The 24,300-nt window shown below is 38.1% G+C and overlaps 1 protein-coding gene across 12 annotated transcripts in view; it reads left to right on the top strand.

Moving 5' to 3' along the window:
- Positions 1–24,300, top strand: part of Dock3 (dedicator of cyto-kinesis 3) — a 339,506-nt gene that overhangs the window by 40,984 nt on the left and 274,222 nt on the right. For all 12 annotated transcript variants that reach the window (XR_001778834.2, XM_030244177.1, XM_011242872.2 and 9 more), the window contains exon 2: positions 12,183–12,266. Coding sequence is in view for 10 of the 12 variants with exons in the window: in XM_030244177.1 (XP_030100037.1) it covers positions 12,183–12,266 (84 nt within the window). In the remaining 2 variants the exon portion in view is untranslated. The remainder of the gene's footprint in view (positions 1–12,182; positions 12,267–24,300) is intronic.

Raw genomic sequence — 24,300 nt, 5'->3', positions numbered from 1 at the left:
AGCCAATATAGAAACCTTCTGTGATGAAAACTCCAAGGAGTCTACAAGAGTGACTCTAGCAAAAACTCCTAGTAATGGGGGATTCTATTGTTAAGTTTCTTTGTCAGAAGTTGCACTTCTGTGGAATGTTAATAATAAATCTTTATGAAACATGACTGTCAGGATGATCAAGTACTTTTTCAGAATTAGTGTGTTCAGAAGTTATAAAGCTTTGTGATAACAACCAACAAAAATAAACCTGATTTGAAAATGAAGTATTTGCTTATAGATTTACCAATGTTCAATACCTTTTAATTATCAAAAGGTACTGCTTGGAGTTTCCAGTCTTAGGGCCTGTCTAATTGCCTTTGTTGAAGTGAATTGTCATGATACAATTAGGAATACACAAACATAAATCCTGGAAAGGCTAGTGTCATTAACAATTCTATTTCAGAAGTTCCCTTCTCTGTAAAGTGTTTTCTTGTTTTGTATCATAGAAACATTATGTAATATACATGCAAAACAACCAGTAACAATTAACATCATTGTGCAGTGATGAACTCTGATATGTGTTCTAGGGGGCACTGAGACTGATTGTTGGGTGTAAGAAATTTATTAGTAGAGTTACTATGCCATGGACAAATAGGTAGGTAACAACATGGCAGGGGCTTTGAGGAAAATTTAGGTCCTAACAACAGAGGCAGACATCAAGGCAGAGTCTGTGAAGAAAGGAAATCAGAGGTCATGTGCCAGAAGGGGGGGGGGGTTTCTTCTTATACCTTTCTGAGGATAGGGGTTGTTTTATTGCATAAGCCTGTAGCCATGCTCAAAGATTCTCAGGCAGGACATAAGGAAGGTGATGAGGAGCGGGATTTGTGGCCATCAATACTGTCTTTGATATAAACGAACTTCCCCAGGTAAGATATCCCGGGACCTGAAAATCTTTTAGCTAAAAATTCAGTGTTGCAGTGAATTTCAGGTGCTTTTTGGTATCTGTAAGAGGAGAAGGGCTACTGAGTATATGCATATATTGTAGTCTGAGCATTCCATTCTTTAAAAAACTCTGTCTGTCTGCCTCCCCCTCCCCCCCTCTATCTCATTTTGCCAGTCGTGTTTGATTCTATCCTAGGTCTCTTGGTGCTCCAGCCCCTGGTTCCTGGTCCTCCAGGCAGTGTCATTTATGGGCTTCTTCTTGTGGCATGGGTCTCAGGTAGAACCAGTCATTGATTGGCTTCTCCCACAAGATCTGTACCACCTTTACCCAGCACATATTGCAGACAGAACATATTGTAAATTGAAGGGTTTGTAGCTGGGATGATGTCCCAATCCATCCACTGGAAGCCTCACGTGTTATCAGAAGTTCAACAGTTCAGTCTCAGAATCCCCATTACTAGGAGTTTTTGCTAGAGTTACTCTTGTAGACTCCTTGGAGCTTTCATTACAGAAGGTTTCTATATTGGCTCCAAATGTCCCCTGATTACAGTAGTCTCTTTCAGTACTCTTTCCCTCTATCATCTCCCCACCCATTCCCTCCTATTTCCACCCCCCCCAGTCCATCTGCAAAATCTATTCTATTTCCCCTTCACAGGGAAATCCATGAATCTCACTGGAGCCTTTTTTGTTATTTAACCCCCTTGGGTCTGTGGATTGTAGTATGATTATTCCTTACTTTACAGCTGACATCCACTTACAAGTGAATACATACCATGTTTGTCTTTCTGGGTCTGGGTTACCTTATTCAGAATGATTTTTTCTAGTTATATCATATGCCTGCAAATTTCTTTTCTTTTCTTTTTTAATGCTGAGTAATATTCCATGGTAGAAATGTACCACATTTTCTTTATCTATTCTTCAATTGAGGAACCATCTAGGTTGTTTTCAGTTTCTGGTAATTATGAATAAAGCCACTATGAAAGTAGCCAAGCAAATATCCTTGTGATAGGACAGAACTTGTCCTTTGAGTATATGTATATGTATGTATGTATGTATGTATGTATAGCTGGGCTTTGAGGTAGGTAGATTCCCAATTTTCTGAGGAACTGCCATATTGATTTTTATAGTGGTTGTACAAGTTTGCACTCCCACCAGTAATGGAGGAGTGTTTCATTTTCTCCACATCCTCACCAGCATGAGCTATGACTTGTGTTTTTGATCTTGGCCATTCTGACAGGTATAAGATGGAATCTCAGAGTTGTTTTGATTTACATTTCACTGATGTTGAATATTTCTTTAAGTGCTTTATTTTTTTTAGCCATTTGAGATTTCCCCTGTTGAGAATTCTCTATTTAGATATCTATCCCATTTTTAAAATTGGATTATTTGGTTTGTTGATGTCTAGTTTCTTGAGTTCTTTATGTATTTTAGATATTTGTCCCCCTGTCAGATAATGGACTTAGTAAAAATCTTTTCTCATTCTGTAGGCTGCTGTCTTGTCCAACTGACATGCCCTTTGCCTCACAGAGAGAAGCCTTTCAATTTCATGAAGTCTCATTTATTAATTGTTGATCTTACTACCTGTGATAAGTGCCTGTGAATTTTGATGAAGATTGAGTTGAATGTGTAGATTGCTTTTGATAAGATGGCCATTTTTACTACTTTAATCGTATCAGTCCATGAGCATGGGAGATCTTTCCATCTTCAGATATCTTCTTCAATTTCTCTCATAAAAGTCTTGAAGTTATTGTCATACAGGGCTTTCACTTGCTTGCTTAGAGTTACCCCTTAGAGTTTATATTATTTGTGGCTATTGTGAAGGGTGTTGTTTCCCTGACTCTTTCTCAGTTTGTTTGTAATTTTTGTACAGGAGGGCTACTGCTTTTTTCTCTAGTTAATTTTGTACCGAGTCACTTTGCTGGAGGTGTTTCTCAGGTATAGGCGTTCCCTGGTAGAATTTCTGGGGTTGCTTATGAATTAATATTATATCATCTGTGAATTGCAGTACTTCGACTTCTTCCTTTTCAATTTGTATCCCCTTGATCTCCTTTAATTGCTCTAGCTATAATTTGAAGTACTATATTGAAGAAATATGAAGAAAGTGGACATCTTTGTCTTTTTTTTTTGAGTTTAGTGAAATTGCTTAGAGTGTCTCTTCATATAATTTGATGTTGGCTATAAGTGTGCTCTAAATTGCCTTTATTGTGTTTAGGTATGTTCTTTGTATCCCTGTTATATCCAAGACTTTTGTCCTCAAGTGCTGTTGAATTTGTTAAAGGACTTTGTGGCATCTTATGAGGGGAGCATATATTTTTTTCCTTCAGTTTGTTTATATGGAGGTTTATATATTTTTGTTTGTTGAACTATCCCTGCATCTCCAAGATGAAGCCTACTTGACTATAGTAGATGATATTTCTGATATGTTCTTAGATTCAGCTCGCAAGTATTTTATTGAGTATTTTGATATCAATGTTCATGAGGGAAATTGATCAGTAATTCTCTGTCTTTGTTGAATCTTTGTGTGGTTTGAGTGTCAGGGTGATTGTGGCCTCATAAAATTAATTTAGCAGTGTTCCTTCTGTTTCCATTATGTGAAATAATTTAAGGAGTATTGGTATTAGCTCTTATTTGAAAATCTGGTAGAATTATGCCCTAAAACAGTCTGGCCTCAGGCTTATTTTGGTTGGGAGACTTTTAATGCCTGCTTCTACTTCATTAGGGGCTATAGGCCCATTTAAATTGTTTATCTGATCTTGTTTTAACTTTGGTAAGTGGTATTTATTGAGAAAATTGTCCATTCTTTTATATTTTGCAGTTTTGTGGAGTACAGGCTTTTGAAGTATGACCTGATGATTCTTTGAATTTCCTCAGTGTCTATTGTTATGTCCCTCATTTTGTTTCTGATTTTGTTAATTTGTTTATTTTCTCTATGTCTTTTAGTTAGTATGGATGGATAAGGGTTTATCTATCTTGTTGTTTTCCTCAAAGAACCAACTCTTTTTTTTTAATGTTTTATTTATTTATATTCTAAATGTTGCTCTCCTTCCTGGTTTCCCCTCCAAGAGTTATTCACCCCTTTGCCCCTCTTTTTTGCCTCTGAGAGGGTGTTCTCCACACTCAACCAATCACTCCCACTTCACCCCCTTCATCCCTCGTCCCTGGGGCATCAAGTGTCTACAGGATTAGCTGCATCCTCACCCACTAAAGCCAGACAAGGGAGTCCTCTGCTATGGGGGCCTGGGACTAGCAGATGGATGCTCTTTGGTTGATGGCTTAGTCTATGGGAGCTCTGAGTTAGTTGATACTGTTGTTTTTCCTATGGGGTTACCATCCCTTTAAGCTCCTCCAATCCTTCCCTTAACTCTTCCATAGGATTCCCTGACCTCAGTCCAATGGTTGGCTGTAAGTTTCTGCATCTGTCTCAGTCAGCTGTTAGTAGAGCCTCTCAGAGGACAACTATGCTTAGCTCCTGTCTGCAAATACATCATGGCATCAGTAATAGTGTCAGGGTTTGCTGCCTGTGAATGGGATGGATCCCAAGTTGGGCCAGTCTCTGGATGGCCTTTCCTTCAGTCTCTGCTCCATATTTTCCCTGCATTTCTTTTAGACAGGAGCAATTCTGAGTCAATTTTTTTTTTGTCTTTTTTTTTTGGTTTTTTGAGACATGGTTTCTCTGTGTAGCCCTGGCTGTCCTGGAACTCACTTTGTAGACCAGGCTGGCCTCGAACTCAGAAATCCGCCTGCCTCTGCCTCCCAAGTGCTGGGATTAAAGGCGTGCGCCACCATGCCCGGCATGAGTCAAAATTTTTGAAGGAAGTTTGGTGACCCCATCCCTCCACTGTGGGCCCTGTCTATCTACTGGAAGTGGTCCCTTCAGGTTCCATCTCCACACTGTTGGGCATTTTGGCTATGTCATTTCCATTGAGTACTGAAAACCTCTCATATCCCAGGTCTCTGGGACTTTCTAGAGGTTCATCCTGCCCCTCACCCCAGGCAGCTGAATATTTCCGTTGGCCCTCTGGGCTTCTTTCCTCTCTCCCCTATACCTGATCTTGCTCCTCTTTTCCCTCTGACCCCCTTTCCCATCCAGGATCCTCCCTTCCTTTGCTTCCCATGATTACATTGTTCCCCCTTCTAATTGGGATTGAAGCATCCTCACTTGGGCCTTCCTTCTTGTTAACCTTCTCGAGTGCTGTGGATTATACGGGTATTCTGTATTTTTTGGCTAATATCCACTTATTAGTGAATACATACCACATATGTCCTTTTGGGTCTGATTTACCTCACTTAGGATAATATTTTCTAGTTATATCCGTTTGCCTGAAAAATTCATGATGTCCTTGTTTTTAATACCTGAATAGTATTCCTTTGTGTAAATGAACCACATTTTCTGTATCCATTCTTCTGTCGTGGGACATTGGGTTGTTTCCAGCTTCTGACCATCACAGATAAGGCCACTATGAACATAGTAGAACACGTGCCCCTGTGGCATGGTGGGGCAACTTTTATGTGTATGTCCAAGAGTGGTATAGCTGAGTCTTCAGGTAGATCTATTTCTAATTTTTTGAGGAACTTCCAGACTGATTTCCAGAGTGGATGTGTCAGTTTGCAATCCCACCAGCAATGGAGGAGTGTTCCTCTTTCTCCACATCCTCTGGAGTATGTGCTGTCACCTGAGTTTTTGATCTTAGTCATTCTGATTGGTGTAAGGTGGACTCTCAGGATCTTTTGATTTGTATTTCTCTTTGGACTTTGAACATTTAAGTGATTCTTGGCCATTTGAAATTCCTCTGTTGTGAAATCTCTGTTTAGCTCTATACCTCATTTTTTATTGGGTTGTTTTGTTTTTTTGGTGATTAACTTCTTGAGTTCTTTATATACTTTGGATATTAGCCCTCTATCAGATGTGGGGTTAGTGAAGATTTTTTTTCCCCAATCTGTAGGTTGCCGATTTGTCTTATTGACTATGTCCTTTGCCTTACAGAAGCTTTTCAGTTTCATGAGGTCTCATTTATCAGTTCTTGATCTTAGAGCATGAGCCATTGGAGTTCTGTTTAGGAACTCCTTCCCACCCTTTTGCCAATGAGTTCCAGGCTGTTTCCCACTTTCTCTTCTAATAGATTCAGTGTATCTCATTTTTTGTTGAGGTCCTTGATCCAGTTAGACTTGAGCTTTGTGTAAGGTAACAAATATGGATCTATTTTCTTTTCTTTTCTTTTTTTCTTTTTTTTCTTTTTTTTCTTTTTTTTAGCATACCGACTGCAGTTAGACCAGCACCAATTGTTGAAGATGCTTGCTTTTTTGCACTATATGGTTTTGGCTTTTTGTCTAAGATCAAGTGTCCACAAGTTTGTAGTTTCATTTCTGGGCCTTCAATTCTATTCATTTGATCACCCTGTTTGTCTCTGTACCAATACCATGCAGTTTTTATCACTATTGCTCTGTTGTATAGCTTGAAGTGAGGGATGGTGATTCCCCCACAAATTACATTGCTTGCTCTTTTCTCCCTACAGCTTTTAACGTTTTTCTTTGTTCTATATATTTAGTGCTTTGATTTTTTTTTAAAATGTAGAGAGGGGCTTTTCTTTTCTGGTTTAATTTAATTGGTGCTCTGTAAGATTTTTGTACTTTTAGGCATATCCTTTAGGTCAGGAAAATTTATGATTTTGTTGAAAATATTTTCTGGGCTTTTGAGCTGAGATCTTCTATTTCTATTATTTTTAGGTTTGATCTTTACACAATGTCCCAGATTTCATAGATCTTTTGTGTCAGGAACTTTTTAGGTTTAACATTTTTTTTTTAAAACCAAAGTATCAATGTCTTATGTTGTATCTTTTACACCTGAGATTTCTCTTCCATCTTTAGTATTCTGTTGGTGATACTTGTGTCTGTATCTTGTTTGCTTACCTAGATTTTCCATCTCCAGGATTCCCTCAAGTTTGTGTGTATGTGTGTGTTTTAAATTACTTCTATTTCCTTTTTACTAGTCTTGAATAATTTTATTTATTTTCTTCACCTGTTGTGTTTTCTTTGCTTTCATTAAGGAATTTAATAATTTCCTCTTTAAAGATCTCTATCATCTTCATAAAATTGACTCTGAGGTTGTCTTTTTGTGTTTCAGCTGTGTTGGAATATCCAGGGGTTTCTGTAGGAGCAAGCTGGGCTCTGGTGTTACTATATTGCCCTGCCTGTTGTTGATTGTGGTCTTACCCTGGTGTCTAGGCATCTGTGTTTGGGATGAATATAGGTCTTGGTGCTTATTTCTGAATTTGTTTTTGTTGGATAGGTGTTTTGTTTCTTGGTTTCTGTTTCATCTGAGTTCTTTTGGTCTTTGTGGTCTGTATTTCTGGTCGGTTATGTGACCTCTGGTTCAGCAGGGAGTCTCCATTGGAGTTGGGGGCATGGCCTTGGGGTTGTGGTGGGGGTGGCCGGTGGAGTAGGATGTGGTATCAACAGGGTGGGTCTTTGGGATTCCATCTCAACTGTTTTGACTGGAATGGCTTACATCTGCTCAGTGGTTCGAGCATTTGTTCTTATACATAGAAGAATTACAAAGACTTTTTAAAAAAAATTGGTCTTACAAAAATTTATAGAACAGTGTTAGTTATTACAGACAAGTTGTATACAAGTGTATGCCAAATGTAAAATAACATTTTATTATTTTTTGTTAGGGAAAAGCACATGTATGTGCATATATACATACACACACTCACATATACAGAAAAATGTTTCAAATAGCATGATCAGATGATAGAATTTTTCCTGATGCTTTTTTAAGTCTGTAAGCTATTAAGAGGTCAAAATTATACCACATATAATGAAACTTTTAAAAAGTTAAAAAATTATTTCATGTGTATGAATTTGCCTGTATATATCTCCATGCACCACATGCATGCAATGCCCTTGAGGATTAAAAGAGGGGGTTGGATTCCCAGGAGTGGAATTACAGATGGTTGTGAGCCACAGTATAGATGCTGGGGCTCATACCTGGACCTTTTAGAAGAGCAACTAGTGGTGTTATTGACCATGGAGCTATTTCTCCAGCCATAATAGAACTTTATAGATTTCTCTGTGTAGAGCTGATTGTCCTGGAATGTAGACCAGGCTGGCCTCAACTCGAAGATCGACCTGCCTCTGCCTCCCTAGTGCTAGGATTAATGGCATGCACCGCTACCACCTGGCCAAAATCTTTATTTTAAGTTAAACATAAACTGTCATTAGAGCAGAACAGTATTCATACTTAAGTTTTAAAATGTCATAAGATGGTATGTAACTATTTAGGGGCACAGACTGCCTTATGTTTTTCTCAGGTTCTAACAGACAATTTTAAAAATAACAACCATCCATATTTTCAGAGCCAAGAAACTGAACAGTCAACTTTCTCACCATCCTCATGATTTCTGAGCTGTTGATAACATGGTTAATGGATAACTAAAAAAGAAAGCCCAAAAATTTGAATTTATTTTGGGCATCTGTTACTTAACATTTAAAAAAGCTATTGTTTTTTTTTTTCTGTAACCATAACCAGATGAAGTTTGTAGTTGAATGATGTTTTTTAAGTAGTTTAGCAAAGTGAAAACTTGCAAAACTGGTTGAATAATCAACTTGTAATTTCTACTGAAATCTCTTATTGAGATGAGAATCTCTAATTGAGATGAGAATTCAATACAACATTTCCAAACCAATTAACAGGTCAAAATACTAAAATGTCAAGTCTTATGAAAGAATGATTGAAAAGAAGATGTATAAACCAAAGAGACAGATTTACAGAATTTGGATTTTTGTGAAAGTTTCTGCTTTTCTTTTCCTAAGATACTTCATACCCAGATATGCAAAGTTGAACTAGACAGTGTATTCTAGTTAGGATATTTCTTTTAAAAAGACTAGGCAAAAAGAAAGAAAAGGTGGGCTGCAGCTGATTCTTAGCAGTATCAATAGTTTTGTTTAAATGGATAACAGATGAATGTAAGATAAAATACACAAAAAACCCCCCAAAAACCCAAAAAACAAAAAAGCCGGGCGTGGTGGCGCACGCCTTTAATCCCAGCACTCAGGAGGCAGAGGCAGGTGGATTTCTGAGTTCGAGGCCAGCCTGGTCTACAGAGTGAGTTCCAGGACAGCCAGGGCTACACAGAGAAACCCTGTCTCGAAAAACAAAAAAACAAACAAACAAAAAGATAAAATACAGTTTTAAAAATCAAAGTAAAGGACAAAGGTAAATGAAGATAAATAAGTCTAGAAGTGCTTTTGTCATTACAAATATTAGTTCCTTTTTAGAAATCATTTATATATAGCTCATTTAATATCTTTTTTGTTTGTTTGTTTGTTTGTTTTTTGAGACAGGGTTTCTCTGTGCAGCCCTGGCTGTCCTGGAACTCACTCTGTAGACCAGACTGGCCTCGAACTCAGAAATTCGCCTGCCTCTGCCTCCCAAGTGATGGGATCAAAGGTGTGCGCCACCACACCCGGCTCTCATCTAATATCTTAAGCACAGAATCATAACAGAAAGGAGAAGATGCACCAATGCAGTTTTAAATATGTAAAGTAGCAGTTTATTATAAAACTGTTTTTTTTCCAGTAAGTTTCATATACCAAGAAAATAAAACTTTGAACAAAGGGGACTATGAAGAAAATCTGAGGTATAAAGACAGGGAGGGCTGTTGCTTTAATGCCTTGTGCTACAAGATTTGGGTTCTGGGGCCCCCAATGGAGGAGATAGAGAAAGTACCCAAGGAGCTAAAGGGATCTGCAACACTATAGGTGGAACAACATTATGAACTAACCAGTACCACAGAGCTCTTTACTCTAGCTGCATATGTATCAAAAGATGGCCTAGTCGGCCATCACTGGAAAGAGAGGCCCATTGGTCAGGCAAACTTTATATGCCCCAGTACAGGGGAACGCCAGGGCCAAAAAGTGGGAGTGGGTGGGGAGTGTATTGGGGACTTTTTGGATAGCATTGGAAATGTAAATGAGGAAAATATCTAATAAAAAAATTAATTCTTAAAAAAAATTTGGGTTCTGTTTACTAAAATGCAGTATGCAAAAAGCTCTCAAATTGATGTTGAAACTGTTATACTCGGCTGATAGAAGTAGATATGCACAGGTAAAAACAAAAGTCGAGCAAAATATCCAGTAGCATTTTCTTCATATTGCATTTGTCAGAGTTACAGGGTGTAATATATCTATATAAGACCATTCTGGCTACAAATGTAAATATTGAATTTACTAGTCCAACAAATAGAGACTGTAGATTCAATGTCTTTGTGAACCACACTGGTTTTCTCTTTTTTCCCCAACAACTGCCAACATGTTTATTTAGCCTGTCTGCTCTATTTCCCTTTTCTATTGGACCCAAACCAAGATTTAGACACTTAGCAGCTTATTTCCATTTTTCAAACTCCAACATGGTCCTTGAGTCTCTTGAGTCCATTTCCAAATTCCCCAGCAACAAGAATAAGAACCTCCCATTATTGCCTTCTGTTTTCTTGAAGAAAATTTTGCCTGGTCCAGGCTTTAGGCTTTCTCTTTTTCCAGCGTGAGATTCCTGGGGTAGTCTAGTTCTTCTTTATTTCTCTTTTTCTTTTCTTTTTTTTTTTTTTACACCATTGCCTGCCTGTCTGTCCATCCGTCTGTCCGTCCTTCATTCTCTCTCTCTCTCTCTCTCTCTCTCTCTCTCTCTCTCTCTCTCTCTCTCTCTCTCTATTGGATATTTTCTTTATTTACATTTCAAATGTTATCCCTTTTCCTGGTTTCCCCTCCAAACACCCCCCCCCCTTCCCTGCTCACCAACCCACACACTCCCACTTCCTGGCCCTGGCATTCCCTTACACTGGGGCATAGAACCTTCACAGGACCAAGGGCCTCTCCTCCCATTGATGTCCGACTAGTCCATCCTCTGCTACATATGCAGCTGGAGCCATGAGTCCCACCATGTGTACTCTTTGGTTGGTGGTTTAGTCCTTGAGAGCACTGGGGGCTGCAAATCCCTTCAGCTCCTTGGATCCTTTCTTTAGCTCCTTCATTGGGGACTCTGTGCTCAGTCCAATGGTAGGCTGAGAGGATCCACCTCTGTATTTGTCAGGCACTGGTGGAGTCTCCAGAGACAGCTATAACAGGCTGTCAGTAAGCACTAGACCAGTGTGGATACTTTGATCCTTCTTAGAATGGGGAACAAAACACCCATGGAAGGAGTTACAGAGACAAAGTGTAGAATTCTAGTTTCTTGAGGTTCATTGTCTCAGTAGTCTGATTGAGGGACACATAGTCTCTTTAGAATTGCTTCATCCATGTCTGGCCCACCACACCTCTACCTCCTGAGTGCTGAAATTATAAGTGTCACATGTCCAGTTCTGTTTATTTTGTCAGGCAGTAGTGCTTTGCTTGTTCCTTTGGTGGCAGTTTCATGGCTTGCTGATTATTTGTGATCTTTTTCTTGGTTTTGGTGCTTGTATTTGAAGAAATAAACTTTTCTTCCTCCAGTCTTTACATATTTGCTGTGCCACGGCAAACACTATTAAGTTTCTCTGTCTAGGGGGTTTGGTTGTACCATTTAGCAGGTTCTGCAGATGGTCTTGATGATGGAGTTCTTGGATTCATGGATGGCCTGATCTTGTGCTTTGATTAGCATGTGGGTAGTGGTTCTTTTTCAAGAGGTAGGTCTGGTGCCCTAGTTCTTAGGTGTGTGCTTGGAGCATGCTACTAGTCTTCAGCCATATTCTTTGGAGGTTGGCTTAGTGCTTGGATGATCCCCTTAGGTGTTTGGAGGCTGGCCTAACATAAAAAAAGGTCATTAGGGTTGGTATAGAAGTTGGGTCAGTTTGTAGTCTACAATAGTGTACAGTAGCTAACCTGTCATAGTAGATCTTGAGTTCCATCCATAGATGCTGTTCTGATCCTGTGCCTGAACTTGGTCTGTTGCTTGGCCAGTCTGTTAACCAGGATTACTAACACATGTTTGCTCAGATAGGGTGTGCGAAACTAGGTCATGCTGAGGAACAGGAAGAGTTTTCATACATGAAATATTTTTATATAGGAGCACATGCACACCACTTAGGGGTAATAATTGTGCCACAATGTATGTAACTTTCTGACTCAATGATATTACCTTTCACAATATATTATTGACTATATTAAAGAGGTTTACATATTAAATAAGAATAATTAAATAATGGAGAGTTTATATAGAAAATTCAGTGCTTAATTTAGTGACTCTCACTGTTAAGTATTTGAAAAATTACTAACTGATATGTTTATTCTTGCTTTTTTAGTGATATGCAGCTTTCGAGGATCTGTCCCTCAAGGCCTGGTCTTAGAAATAGGAGAAACAGTTCAGATTCTTGAAAAATGTGAAGGTAAGTGTGAGCCTATAAAACACATAAATAGTGAACAATTACAGTTATGATTGTCCTAATAGATTTTTAGCAATCCTTGTGAGCCATTATTAAACATACTAAATACTGTTAAAATATTTCCTAATTTATATTCAACAAAAGGTGGCTCTAATATAGTAAAAGACATTTTTAGCCATCAGAATATTAATTTTACATATTATGTCATGATCATTTTTTGGGTTTGTTTGTTTGTTTTTTTTAGAGACAGGATTTTTCTGTATAGTTCTGGCTGTCCTGGAACTCACTTTGTAGACCAGGCTGGCCTTGGACTCAGAAATCCGCCTGCCTCTGCCTCCCAAGTGCTGGGATTAAAGGCGTGCGCCACCATGCCTGGCCGTCATGATCATTTTTAATTTCTACTTGTATCTGCATTTGAGTGAATTATTATTGGTTCATCGCTCTGTCTCTGTCAGATTGACTAGATATCTTTATCTGTAGTAAAACGAAATAATATGCTCCAGTGAAGTCCGATTCCACTACTATCCTCTTAGATATGTACCTTATTATGACATTTTTGCATTCTGAAAATATAGTCTTCAAAATTCTGCAGTAAAATTAAGTTAGAAATTATACAGGGTCAAAGCATTAGCAAAAAGTTAGGTTGCTGGGAAGATAGCTCAGATGTGAAAGTACCTACTGCCCATACAGGGGAATCTGAGCTTGGATCCCCAGTGCCACATACTTCCATAACCCTAGCCCTGGGGACACATACAAGTCAGTTTAGCTGAATATCTGAGTTCCACATTCAGTGAGAGTCTCTATCTAAAAAATATAAGGGGCTGGAGATACAGGTCAGAGGTTAAGAACATACATTGTGCTTTCAGAGAACTCAAGTTCTATTCCTAGCATCCACATACAGAGGTTCACGACCACCTGCAACTCTAGCCTTAGGGAGAGCCAACACTTCTGGCCTCTGTGGGTACCCACATTCACAAGCATATATCCATAACATAAAATAAAAATGAAATGATGGTGAGTGATTGAAAAAAGCACTCATGTCAACGCTGACTTTCACATGCATGCACACACAGTACATACAACCACTTATACCAGTGGACCTGCATGAAATTTGCACACACATATGAACATATATGTCATACACAAATACACATACAGAAGCAAGCAAACAAAAACTAAGGAAAAAAACTAACCAAAATATAAGAAAAAAATTGATGCTATGGGAAATCACTTTATTAGCCTCATCTATCCACTTGGCATGACTAGAGGTCACTTTAAATGATATAAAGGAGAGGAACTGTTGTGTTGTGGTCATGTGGAAGTCACACTCTGATCCAGTTGGATTGTTATTATGGGGCTTTGTAAATGTAACCTAACAGGACTCCATAAACATACAAGTTAAATTTTTTAAAAATTAGATTTTTAAAATAGCTTATGTATCTAAATGACTTGCCTGCCTATGTCCCTGGTATTCTTAAAAATTAGAATAAGGCATTAAATCCCTTGAAACTGGAGTAATAGATAATTGTGAGCCACTATGTGGGAATGAAACCCACAGATCTTCTACAATAGCTACCTAAAAGTGTTCTTTATTGCAGAGCCATTTCTCCAGCCCCTAGAAATATACAAGTTTAGTAGTATACTTTGCTGAAAAATTATCTCCAGTGCAGTGCTCACCTTTAAATTTTCTTGTGTAAGTCATTATTCCTTCATGACAAAAGCAGTAAAAGAAAAATAAAAGGTAATATTTTTAATGTTATATGTAGTTATTTAATGTTCTGATCAAGATACAGTTTTTGAAAAAACTTAGAAAAAAATCATAGAACTAAACACAACAACCCAAAAGGTATGAAATACAGTAGAGAAAGTTCAAAGAAGAAACTATTGTTATTAAAATACCAACATCAACAGCAACCACAACAACACACACCAAGACATATCAACTAAATGCATGCTTAGGGTCTTACAAAAACAAGAACCCAGAGTAAACGCAAAAAGATGGGGTGCTGATGAGATGGCTTTGTAGTTAAGAGAACTTACTGTTCTTGAAGAGGATCTAAGTTAAATTTCTCTCCCTCTCTTCCCTCCTCCATCCCTCCCCGTGTGTGTGTGTGTGTGTATATGTATATGAAAGTATATAATAAGGTTTACACAAGGTATAACTTACCTGGATGTAGATGAGTTTTCTCAGTTGGACACAGAGTGGGATTCAGTGGTAGTTTACCTATCCAATACAAGACATTTGGGTCTCATCCCTAGCACTCTTTAGAAGACAATAAAGACACATCATAAAAGCATATAAGATATGGAAATAGAACAATAACCAATTTAAAACAAGAACCTTTATGACACCAATAAGAATAGCAAAGAAAGGGAAAAATAAACAGTGAACTAAATAGTAATAAAGATGAAAGATTTTAAAAAGTAGTAAAAAATAACAAGTGGGGATGAGAAAGAAGCTGAGAAGAAAAAGATCTGTCTGAAGAATAAGGGAAAAAGAAAATGGCAACAATTTTAAAGAAGAAAAGAGAAAGGAAATATATAAAATACACATCTGTGTATTTAAGCTAAACAGGTATAACAGAAAACCCACATTTTAGTAAAATAAAATGTCATGAAATAAAGTAAAAGCCTTTTGTTTGCCAAGGTTAGTTATATGGAAAAGGATGGATTTTCTCAAACTGGGCTGACTAGATGATCTTTCAGTGACTTCTCTTGAGAGAATGTAGGCTGTGGCTGACTGTCTTTCCATAGTGCTTAACTCTGCATCTTGTGTGTTAGTTACTTTTTTGTTGCTATGATAAAATTCTTGACAAACCAGTCTAAAGAAGGAGACAGTGCATCATGGAGAGGAAGCCATGGCCCTAGGAGCATGAGGTACCTGGTCAGATTGCATTTGTAGTCAGGAAGCACAGAGATCAAGGCTTTGTTGACTTTCTTCTTTTTATTCACTTCAAGACCCCACAGAATGGTGCTACATTTAGAGCGTGTTTTCAGTTCTTTACTCTTTTTTTGGAGATATACCATCAGGTCTGTTTCCACAGTGATTTTAAACTCAATCAAATTGGCAGTGAAGCTTAGTAATATATATATTGTAATGGTCTGTTACTAGATCCACATATGACATGTCTCAGTTATTTTCCTAGTTTCCCCTCTGAAAATCCCCTATCTCCTCCCTCCTCCCCCTGCTCCCCAACCCACTCACTCCCATTCCTGGCTCTGGCATTCCCCTATAATGGGGCATAGAACCTTCACAGGACCAAGGGCCTCTCCTCACATTGATGATGGGCTAGGCCATCCATCCTCTGCTACATATGCAGCTAGAGCCACAAGTTCCAACATGTGTTTTCTTTGATTGGTGGTTTAGTCCTAAGGATCTCTGGGGATTCTGGTTAGTTCATACTGATGTTCCTCCTATGGGGCTGCAGACCCCTTCAGCTCCTTGAATACTTTCTCTACCTCCTTCATTGGGGACCCTGTGCTCCGTCCAATGGATGACTGTGAACATTCACTTCTGTATTTGCCAGGCATTGGCAGAGCCTCTCAGGAGACAGCTATATCAGTCTCCTGTCAACAAGCTCTTGTTGGCATCTGCCATAGTGTCTGGGTTTGGTGGTTGTTTATGGGATGGATCCCCAAGTGGGGCAGTCTCTGGATGGTCGTTCCTTCAGTCTCTGCTCCGAACTTTGTCTCTATAACTTCTTCCATGGCTATTTTGTTCCCCTTTCTAAAAAGGATTCTGAGCTTCTGGGCTCACTTATCAGTGAGTGCATATTATGTGTGTTTTTCTGATTGGGTTACCTCACTTAGGATGATATCCTCCAGATCCATCCATTTGTCTAAGAATTTCATAAATTCATTGTTTTTAATAGCTGGGTGGTACTCCATTGCATAAATATACCACATTTTCTGTATCCATTCCTCTGTTGAGGGACATCTGGGTTCTTTCCAGCTTCTGGCTGTTATAAATAAGGCTGCTATGAACATAGTGGAGCATGTGTCCTTATTACAAGTTGGAATATTTTCTGGGTATATGCCCAGGAGTGGTATTGCTACATCTTTTGGTAGAACTATGTCCAATTTTCTGAGGAACTGCTAAACTGATTTCCAGAGTGGTTGTACCAGCATGCAATTCCACCAGCAATGGAGGAGTGTTCCACTTTCTCCACATCCTCGACAGCATCTGCTGTCACCTGAGTTTTTGATCTTAGCCATTCTGACTGGTTTTAGGTAGAATCTCAGGGTTGTTTTGATTTGCATTTCCCTGATGATTAAGGATGTTGAACATTCTTTTAGGTACTTCTCAGCCATTTGGTATTCCTCAATTGAGAATTCTTTGTTTAGCTCTGTACTCCATTTTTAAAATAGGGTTATTTGGTTTTCTGGCGTCCAACTTCTTGAGTTCTTTATATTTATTGGATATTAGCCCACTATCGGATTTAGGATTGGTAAAAATCTTTTCCCAATCTGTTGGTTGCTGTTTTGTCTTACAGTGGCCTTTGCCTTATAGAGGCTTTGCAATTTTATGAGGTCCTACTTGTCGATTCTTGATCTTACAGCACAAGCCATTGCTGTTCTGTTCAGGAATTTTTCTTCTGTGCCCATATCCTCGAGACTCTTCCCCACTTTCTCCTCTATAAGTTTCAGTGTCTCTGGTTTTATATGGAGTTCCTTGATTTTCTTAGTAAAAATGGCCATCTTGCTGAGAGCAATCTACAGACTCAATGCAATCCCCATCAAAATTCCAACTCAATTCTTCACAGAGTTAGAAAGGGCAATTTGCAAATTCATCTGGAATAACAAAAAATCTAGGATAGCAAAAACTATTCTCAAGGATAAAAGAACCTCTGGTGGAATCACCATCCCGACCTCAAGCTGTACTACAGAGCAATTGTGATAAAAACTGCATGGTACTGGTACAGTGACAGACAGGTAGATCAATGGAATAGAATTAAAGACACAGAAATGAACCCACACACCTATGGTCACTTGATCTTTGACAAAGGAGCTAAAACCATCCAGTGGAAAGAAGACAGCATCTTCAACAAATGGTGCTGGCTCCACTGGCGGTTTTTATTTTTGTTTTTTTGTTTTGTTTTTTAAGAATTTTTCCTACAGGCAAACTAGCTTTCAAGGCAGATATCCATTCATTTATTCAGTAAATTGATATTTGTTGTGTGGTCTAAAGATAGGAACATAAAGAGACTTCTGACTCCAGACTAAAAGTCTCAGACAAGACCTTCTCAAGATGACTCCTTGGGAGCCAGTGGCCTAACACTTGTCATCAGGCCTGATTACTAGAGTTGGATTCTCAGAAGGCTTCCATTGGTTATGTCCTCTGACCTTCACTTACACGTGCTGTAGCACTCCTGGGAAATACACACACACACACACACATTTATATACACAAGGTGTGTATGTGTGTGTGTGTGTGTGTATCTCTCCTTGTCATCTACACTATAAGATACTTTGGGAAGAGAGAGAAATTTGCCTAGTCTGGAATGACACATAGATTCCAGTCCTTTTGTCTTTTTAGACTGATTGATGATTTATAAGCTATAGATTCTATCATGTACTTCTACTGTAATGCTTTCACTTGATTCCAGTTTCTGCTGAACACTTCTGCCTTCTAATTCTTTTAGTACTCTTGGACTTAGTTCTGTGTTCTTGTATAGTCTACAGTCTTATAGTTTACTGTCAAGATGGAGAAAATAGATGTTTTTTTTTCCTGATCTATATTGTAGATATAATTTTACATAAATTAGATATTCTTTTTAAAAGTAATATTGAAGAAATGGTTCCTTGAGTGAGCCAGTTTTAAAAAAGTTCTTTTATGGCTGGGCAGTGGTGGCACACACTTTTAATCTCAGCACTTGGGATGCAGAGACAGGCAGAGTTTGAGGCCTGCCTCATTTACAGAGTGAGTTCCAGAACTGCCAAGGCTACACAGAGAAAACCTCTCTTAAAAAAAAAAGTTTGCATGGTGGTGCACGCCTTTAATCCCAGCACTTGGGAGGCATAGGCAGGCAGATTTCTGAGTTCGAGGCCAGCCTGGTCTACAAAGTGAGTTCCGGGACAGCCCTGTCTCAAAAAAACCATAAAAAAAAAAACCCAAAAAAAGTTTCTTATCCAGAGAGCTCTAAGCATTATAAATAGTGATGAATTCTTTTCCTTTTTTTCTTTTGAGCTGAGTAAGCCAAATATTGGCATAGTTATTTTGTTTGTAGAGAAAAAATAAATAATGAGTTCAGTCTTTGTGTTTCTCAGAGTAAATCAGTTACTGAGCAGACAAGGCCTGTCAAAGTTTAATCTCCTAGAAACCTTATGATTTCCTTTTGAGATTTTTCTTCTTTTGATTCATATATATCCTGCTAATTTCCCATTTGTTTAATTTTTTTTTCTATCTTGCATTACTGTAATATTCAGGCAACAATCAGTAGCAGAAAAGGAGCTAACTGTCTGATTTAGACATAGAAATGAAAGAAATGTTTATGTGGGTCCATGTTCTGCCCACCTCCTGGCTGGTTCTAGGCTTAATGGAAGGGTAGAGACACTACTCCAGGGTGGAAAAGCACAGTCGGAGATGTGGAAAGAAGCTGGAGCTGGTTCTGGGGTTCAAGGCCAGTCTGAGGAGGTTCTTTGACTCTTGGTCATCCAGGTGCCACTGGGAGTCGAGGAAGAACAGAGGTGAGGGGCCGGGGCGGAGGGGGCCCCTTGTGCTGGGGACAGCGTCTAGCCCCGGGGCTGGGCTGGGGAAAGAGCAGCTCTGGCTTGTCTCAGTGATGATTGTCTTTAGCCTGGTGGAGGAGGCTGGAGGTGTAGAGAGGTCTTCTACGGGAGAGTTAGCTGTGGCTTTGTAGGTGAAGACCTGCCATTCTCCAAGGTGGTAGTAGATATAAAAGACAGTCCATGTTTATCCATATTGTTTATGTCTGTTCATTGTGTAAAATGGATGTATACTTTTTTCAGGGAAGAATGTCTGGGAAGAGAAGCTTGTTGACTAAATTCTCAGGTCCTCTAGGTACCTCATTAGCATGGAGAACTCTGTTTCGGGCCTACATGACCACAGGTGACATATCCTTATGTAAGGAGTGTGGCAGTGTTTCAGACTAGGAATCTGGCAGGGGGTGGGAAGTTGCCTAAGTCTCAGGTGTGTGCCCATCAAGTCTCTGGATCTTAACCTGCTCTGCAATACCAAGCTTCCTGGCATGGTTTTATCATCCCACAGTTATAACTACTAATGTTATAAGAAGATGATACAAGAGAACAATGGGTAGATACTGTTTTCATTAGGTTCCACTGCACTTGGTGGGTAAATATTCCCTGCTACTTACTGGTGGCATATGGATAAAGTTTATAGCTTTTCAATAAAAAGAAAAGGTACTTATAGCTCTAAAACTTTGGTTTTATTAATATAGGAAATTATTTCATGTTCAGAAATCATGGAATTTGAAGTGAAAGTATTTCAAGTACATTTGTATAATATATCTCTAAACATTTAAACTTATGTCTTTGAAAAAAATCTGTTCTAGCAAATTAAGTTTAACGTGTAAAAGCAATTAAATTTAATCATAGTTTTCATATTTCTCTATATATTCTACACAATACTAGAAGCATTACTGCATATGTGTTCTAGTTCAGAAAATTAAAATATAAGAAAATATGAAGTGATTTGTAGCAGCTTAAGGATGAGGATTCTTCTGTCTGCCCTTCGTATTAAACTGTTTGAAATTCATTGAATGCCTAATTTTGTAAAGGCCACTGATAGTTTTAAATACCAATCTCTTCACATCTATTTTATTATGCCATTCTATAAAAATATAAAAGCAAATGTGACTGTTTCATACCATCCTGTGTGAAGTTCATAACTTTCTGATCCTTAGTTTTCAAAATCTTAACAAAACGAGGTAAAATTGCCATCTACTAAGGTGTCACGCATGTAACAAAAGTGTGTAGGTTGCTCAGGGAATACTGAATGATTCGGAATTGTAGGATAGAGGCAGACAGACTGATCTCAGGATCTTGTTGAGCTAGACTTAATCCTATGGATTTGTAGGTAATGTCTACCCTACCACCCTTAGATTTAACAGTTCAAGGTGGCTGTGGAAGTCTGTGTATTACAGGGGAGACTAGACTGAATGAAATATGTGCAGTCCCATAGCAACTCTGCAACTTCTTTGACTTTCTTTGTCTGTCCTTGGTTGTCATGTTATAAAATCTGGTTTTATAGCAAGATGGCCAGTTCAAATGCCAAACCTGAGATGATCTTACTGTAGTTACTCATTGCTACTAGTTTTTATGTTTGCCTCAGTGTGACCATCAGCAAAATTGAGTATGGAGACAAAATAAGACTTTAAGAGATCTTAGATCTCGAGATCCATGTATAAAGTCTGTTTGGTTGATTGGAACTTGTTCTTTTCCTGGATATGTTACTTTAATTAAGTATATCTGTCAGTTTTAAGTTTATAAATAGAGGTAGTTTGAAACCATGGTTCACTGGTCAAAAGGAAATTTCACTCACTCATGTGAATTTAAGTTAGTAATAGGACATGGCTTATCATAAAAAGAAGCTTCAGTTTGAAGTTTTATGTAGGCTTGTGTTTCTTGAAGCTTGAAGATAGCTGCTGTGGGGCAGAGGAAGGATTTGATTTGTCTTGTTGTCTTGTATATATATTTGAAAGAAAATGTATTAGAGTTTCAAAATGGTGATTTCTCATGTCATGAGACTTGATGAATGGTCCTGATAGGTATGCTTTGTGTTCAGAAGTCTTAATTAGTCACTGTTGTTTTGTCTTGTATTTATATTGGATATGCCCTTGACTGCATGGAGATGATAATGAAGTGGGTCTTGTGAAAACAAGTTCTGAATATATCTTCGCAATGGATGAATAAGGGCAATGGGCATAACTTTACTAATTCTCAAATTTTCTTTCTGTAAGATAATTAAAATAGATACTTATACTGATTCTGGGCATGTGCATGAGGCTGATTATAGAGCAGTTTAGGAATGACCATTCTATGGTAGCATTATTCAAATTTGTTTAGGGTTCTCTAAAATAACTAATTTCAAAACAATAATGACTCATATGGAAAAAATTCCCAGATGAATGCATATTTAGTTATTGCTATTTATCAACTTTATAATTATAGATCATAAATGAAGATTTAAAATAGCATTAAACTGTGTGCATAAATATATAAGCTTATTCTTTTTAAGCTTTTCAGTGAAAATAATGGAAAGATAATTTTGAAAATCAGCCTTTTGAATACTTTTGGGGGTTGAATTCTGCTAAAAGTTTCTTAGATTTATGATTGATTGACTCTTTCTTGTCTGTTATTAGTTATATAATTGAAAAAGACACCAAGAATTTGAAGGCTATGCATATTTTTATTGATATACCAAGTAAGAAAATATTTTTAAAAAGGTTGTAGGTTGTTTTTGGCTTTCAAATTCACTGTTGGTTTCTTACATGGTTTTTAGAATGTGCACTCATTCTAGTCTGTCCTTTACAAGGAAACAGTTATAATTCTTTTTATTATTACTCGTGTGTTCAGGCATGTGTGCCATGTGCCTGTATGGAGGTCAGGAATCACTGCTGTGGAATTGGTTTCTTCTTTCCAGCTTTACATGGTGCTGAGGATTAAACTACGGTCACCAGGCTTGTGCAACAAATATTTTTACCTGCTAAACCGTCTTAACAGACTGAATGATTTTTTTTTCAAAAAATTTAATTAAGATTATTTTAAATTATGGGATAGAGAAGAGATTGTACTTTTTTTTTTGATGTATCTTTTGCTAGTCTTTGATCTCTCTCTACTCGGATATTAGGTTAAGGACCAGTAAGTTTGGGTTGGATTGTTTTACTTTTGTCAGTGAAAATATATGTTTGAGATACAAGCTTGGAGTGTCTTGTCAAAGAGGGAGGGTACTACCTTGAGCTCCTGTTAGTACCTTTGACCTTACTCCCTTGGTTTGCACCTGTTTTGGCTGCTAACTGTTGACTGTCACATGGCCTGGTCTTTATAGAGGCTCCATTCTTTGAGTTAACACTGCTCACATTGTTCTGCAGCTTCTCAGCCAGCAGCTTTTGTAGAGGTACTTTTTGCCTCTATGGGACAGTATGGCTTCACTTGCATTGGGTGCCTAGCAAGGTCATCTTACAATCTCCACAAAAATGTATATTTGCCAAAGCACTGTTCATCAGTGTTGAAATTATAGGTGGTAAAACTTCCAGCGCAGAATGTGGAACAAGGCTAAGTCATTACCACTTTTCATGCATGTGTTTACATGTTATGCCTTTCACATAAATTAATTTCATATTTACACCAAGATTAAGGACTTATTTTTAGGGCCAGAGAGATGGTTCAGAGGTTAAGAGAACTGGCTGCTCTTCCAGAGGTCCTGAGTTCAATTCTTAACACCCACATGATGGCTCATAACTGTCTATAATGTAATCTGATACCCTCTTCTGGTCTGCAGACATACATGCAAGCAGAACACTGTATACATAATAAATAAATCTTAAAAAATAAGAACATTTTAATACATTTTTGTTACTTGTATTTGTCTTATTTATTTGCTTGTTTAATATAACAGAATTAAATTGAAAAAAGTCAACCCTATTTATTTTTCAAGTTGATTTGAAGTGATTTAATTTATATGACGTGTTTGGTGTGACTACTGAAGATGTCATGCGCAGTTGTGAGGATAGATGTAAATCTCACAACCTCACCTACTCTCACCTAATTAACTAAGCATTGAGCAGTTATTAATGGTATTTGTCACAGTTGCAAACCATTGTGCTTCCATCTTCTCTAGCACTTGGTTATTGTTCTCAGTTTTTTCTCTTTTTGTACATTGATGACATTTATACAATTTATAATATTTTTATGGTTATTATCTTTGAAAGTCAGTCCAGGTCTTCTAAAACCTGTGGCTTGTTCCTTTCTCTTAAGCTTAACATGGTTATTTTATTTGTTTATTTTTTCTTTTGGTTTTTCGAGACAAGGTTTCTCTGTGTAGCCCTGGCTGTTCTGGAACTCACTTTGTAGACCAGGCTGGACTCGAACTCAGAAATCCGCCTGCCTCTGCCTCCCGAGTGCTGGGATCAAAGGCGTGCGCCACCATGCCCAGCTTGTTTTTAATTTTTCAAGACAGGGTTTTTCTGTGTAAACCTTGGCTGTCCTGGATCTCACTCTACAGAATAGGCTGGGTAAGAGATTAACATGGTTATTTTTATTTAAAACAGCTCCCCTAATATTTTCCTTTTTCTTTGTGAAACCAACTGCTTAAGCAGAATGTGCTGCAAATAACATTGTGGTGGTTAATCTTACCACTTAGGAGATCTCTAGGCATGGCTTTGAAGACATGTTATAGAGATGAATTTAGCTGAGGAGGGAAATTCACCAAGGCACCTTTCACAGGCTGGGGTTTGGGAATAAAAAGGGAAAGAGGAGGCAGCTAGCTGAGTGCTGCATGCCTCTTTGTTTTCGCCTTGCTTTAGAGGTAGTGTGTGACCAGATGCTCTGTGCCTGCTACAGCAGACTTTCTCTTCAAATCATGAGTTAAAATAAATCTTCCCTTAAATTTCTTTGTCAGGTATTCTGTCATAGTACAATAAAAGCAACCTTACACTCTTAAATTTTAAAAACTCTGGTATAAAAGAGACACTACTATTTATAGGTGAGAAATTGAGTTTGATGTCATACCTTAATTTTTAATTACATTTGATTATATATGACATTTAAATTATTTATTATTGTATGTCTGTGTGTGTGCCCTCATACATATGTGCAGTATTTGTTTATGGGAACATGTGCCACAGCATGTTTAGAGAGGTTAGAGGACAACTTTGTGAAGTCAGTTTTCTCCATCCACTTTTGTATAATGTTCAAAATCAGATTTCTATGCTTGCAGACAAGCATTTCTACCCACTGAACCATCCTGTAGGTGGTGGCAGCAGTGGCTACTTTGGTTGCAGCTGCTGCCACCACCGTTGTCTCCTCCTCCTCTTCCTTCTTCCTTTAAAACTTTTTA

This window comes from Mus musculus, chromosome 9, assembly GCF_000001635.26.
Source record: "Mus musculus strain C57BL/6J chromosome 9, GRCm38.p6 C57BL/6J".
Taxonomy (NCBI): domain Eukaryota; kingdom Metazoa; phylum Chordata; class Mammalia; order Rodentia; family Muridae; genus Mus; species Mus musculus.
The sequence above is the reverse complement of the archived record's forward strand: the minus strand, read 5'-3'. Positions and strand labels throughout refer to the sequence as shown.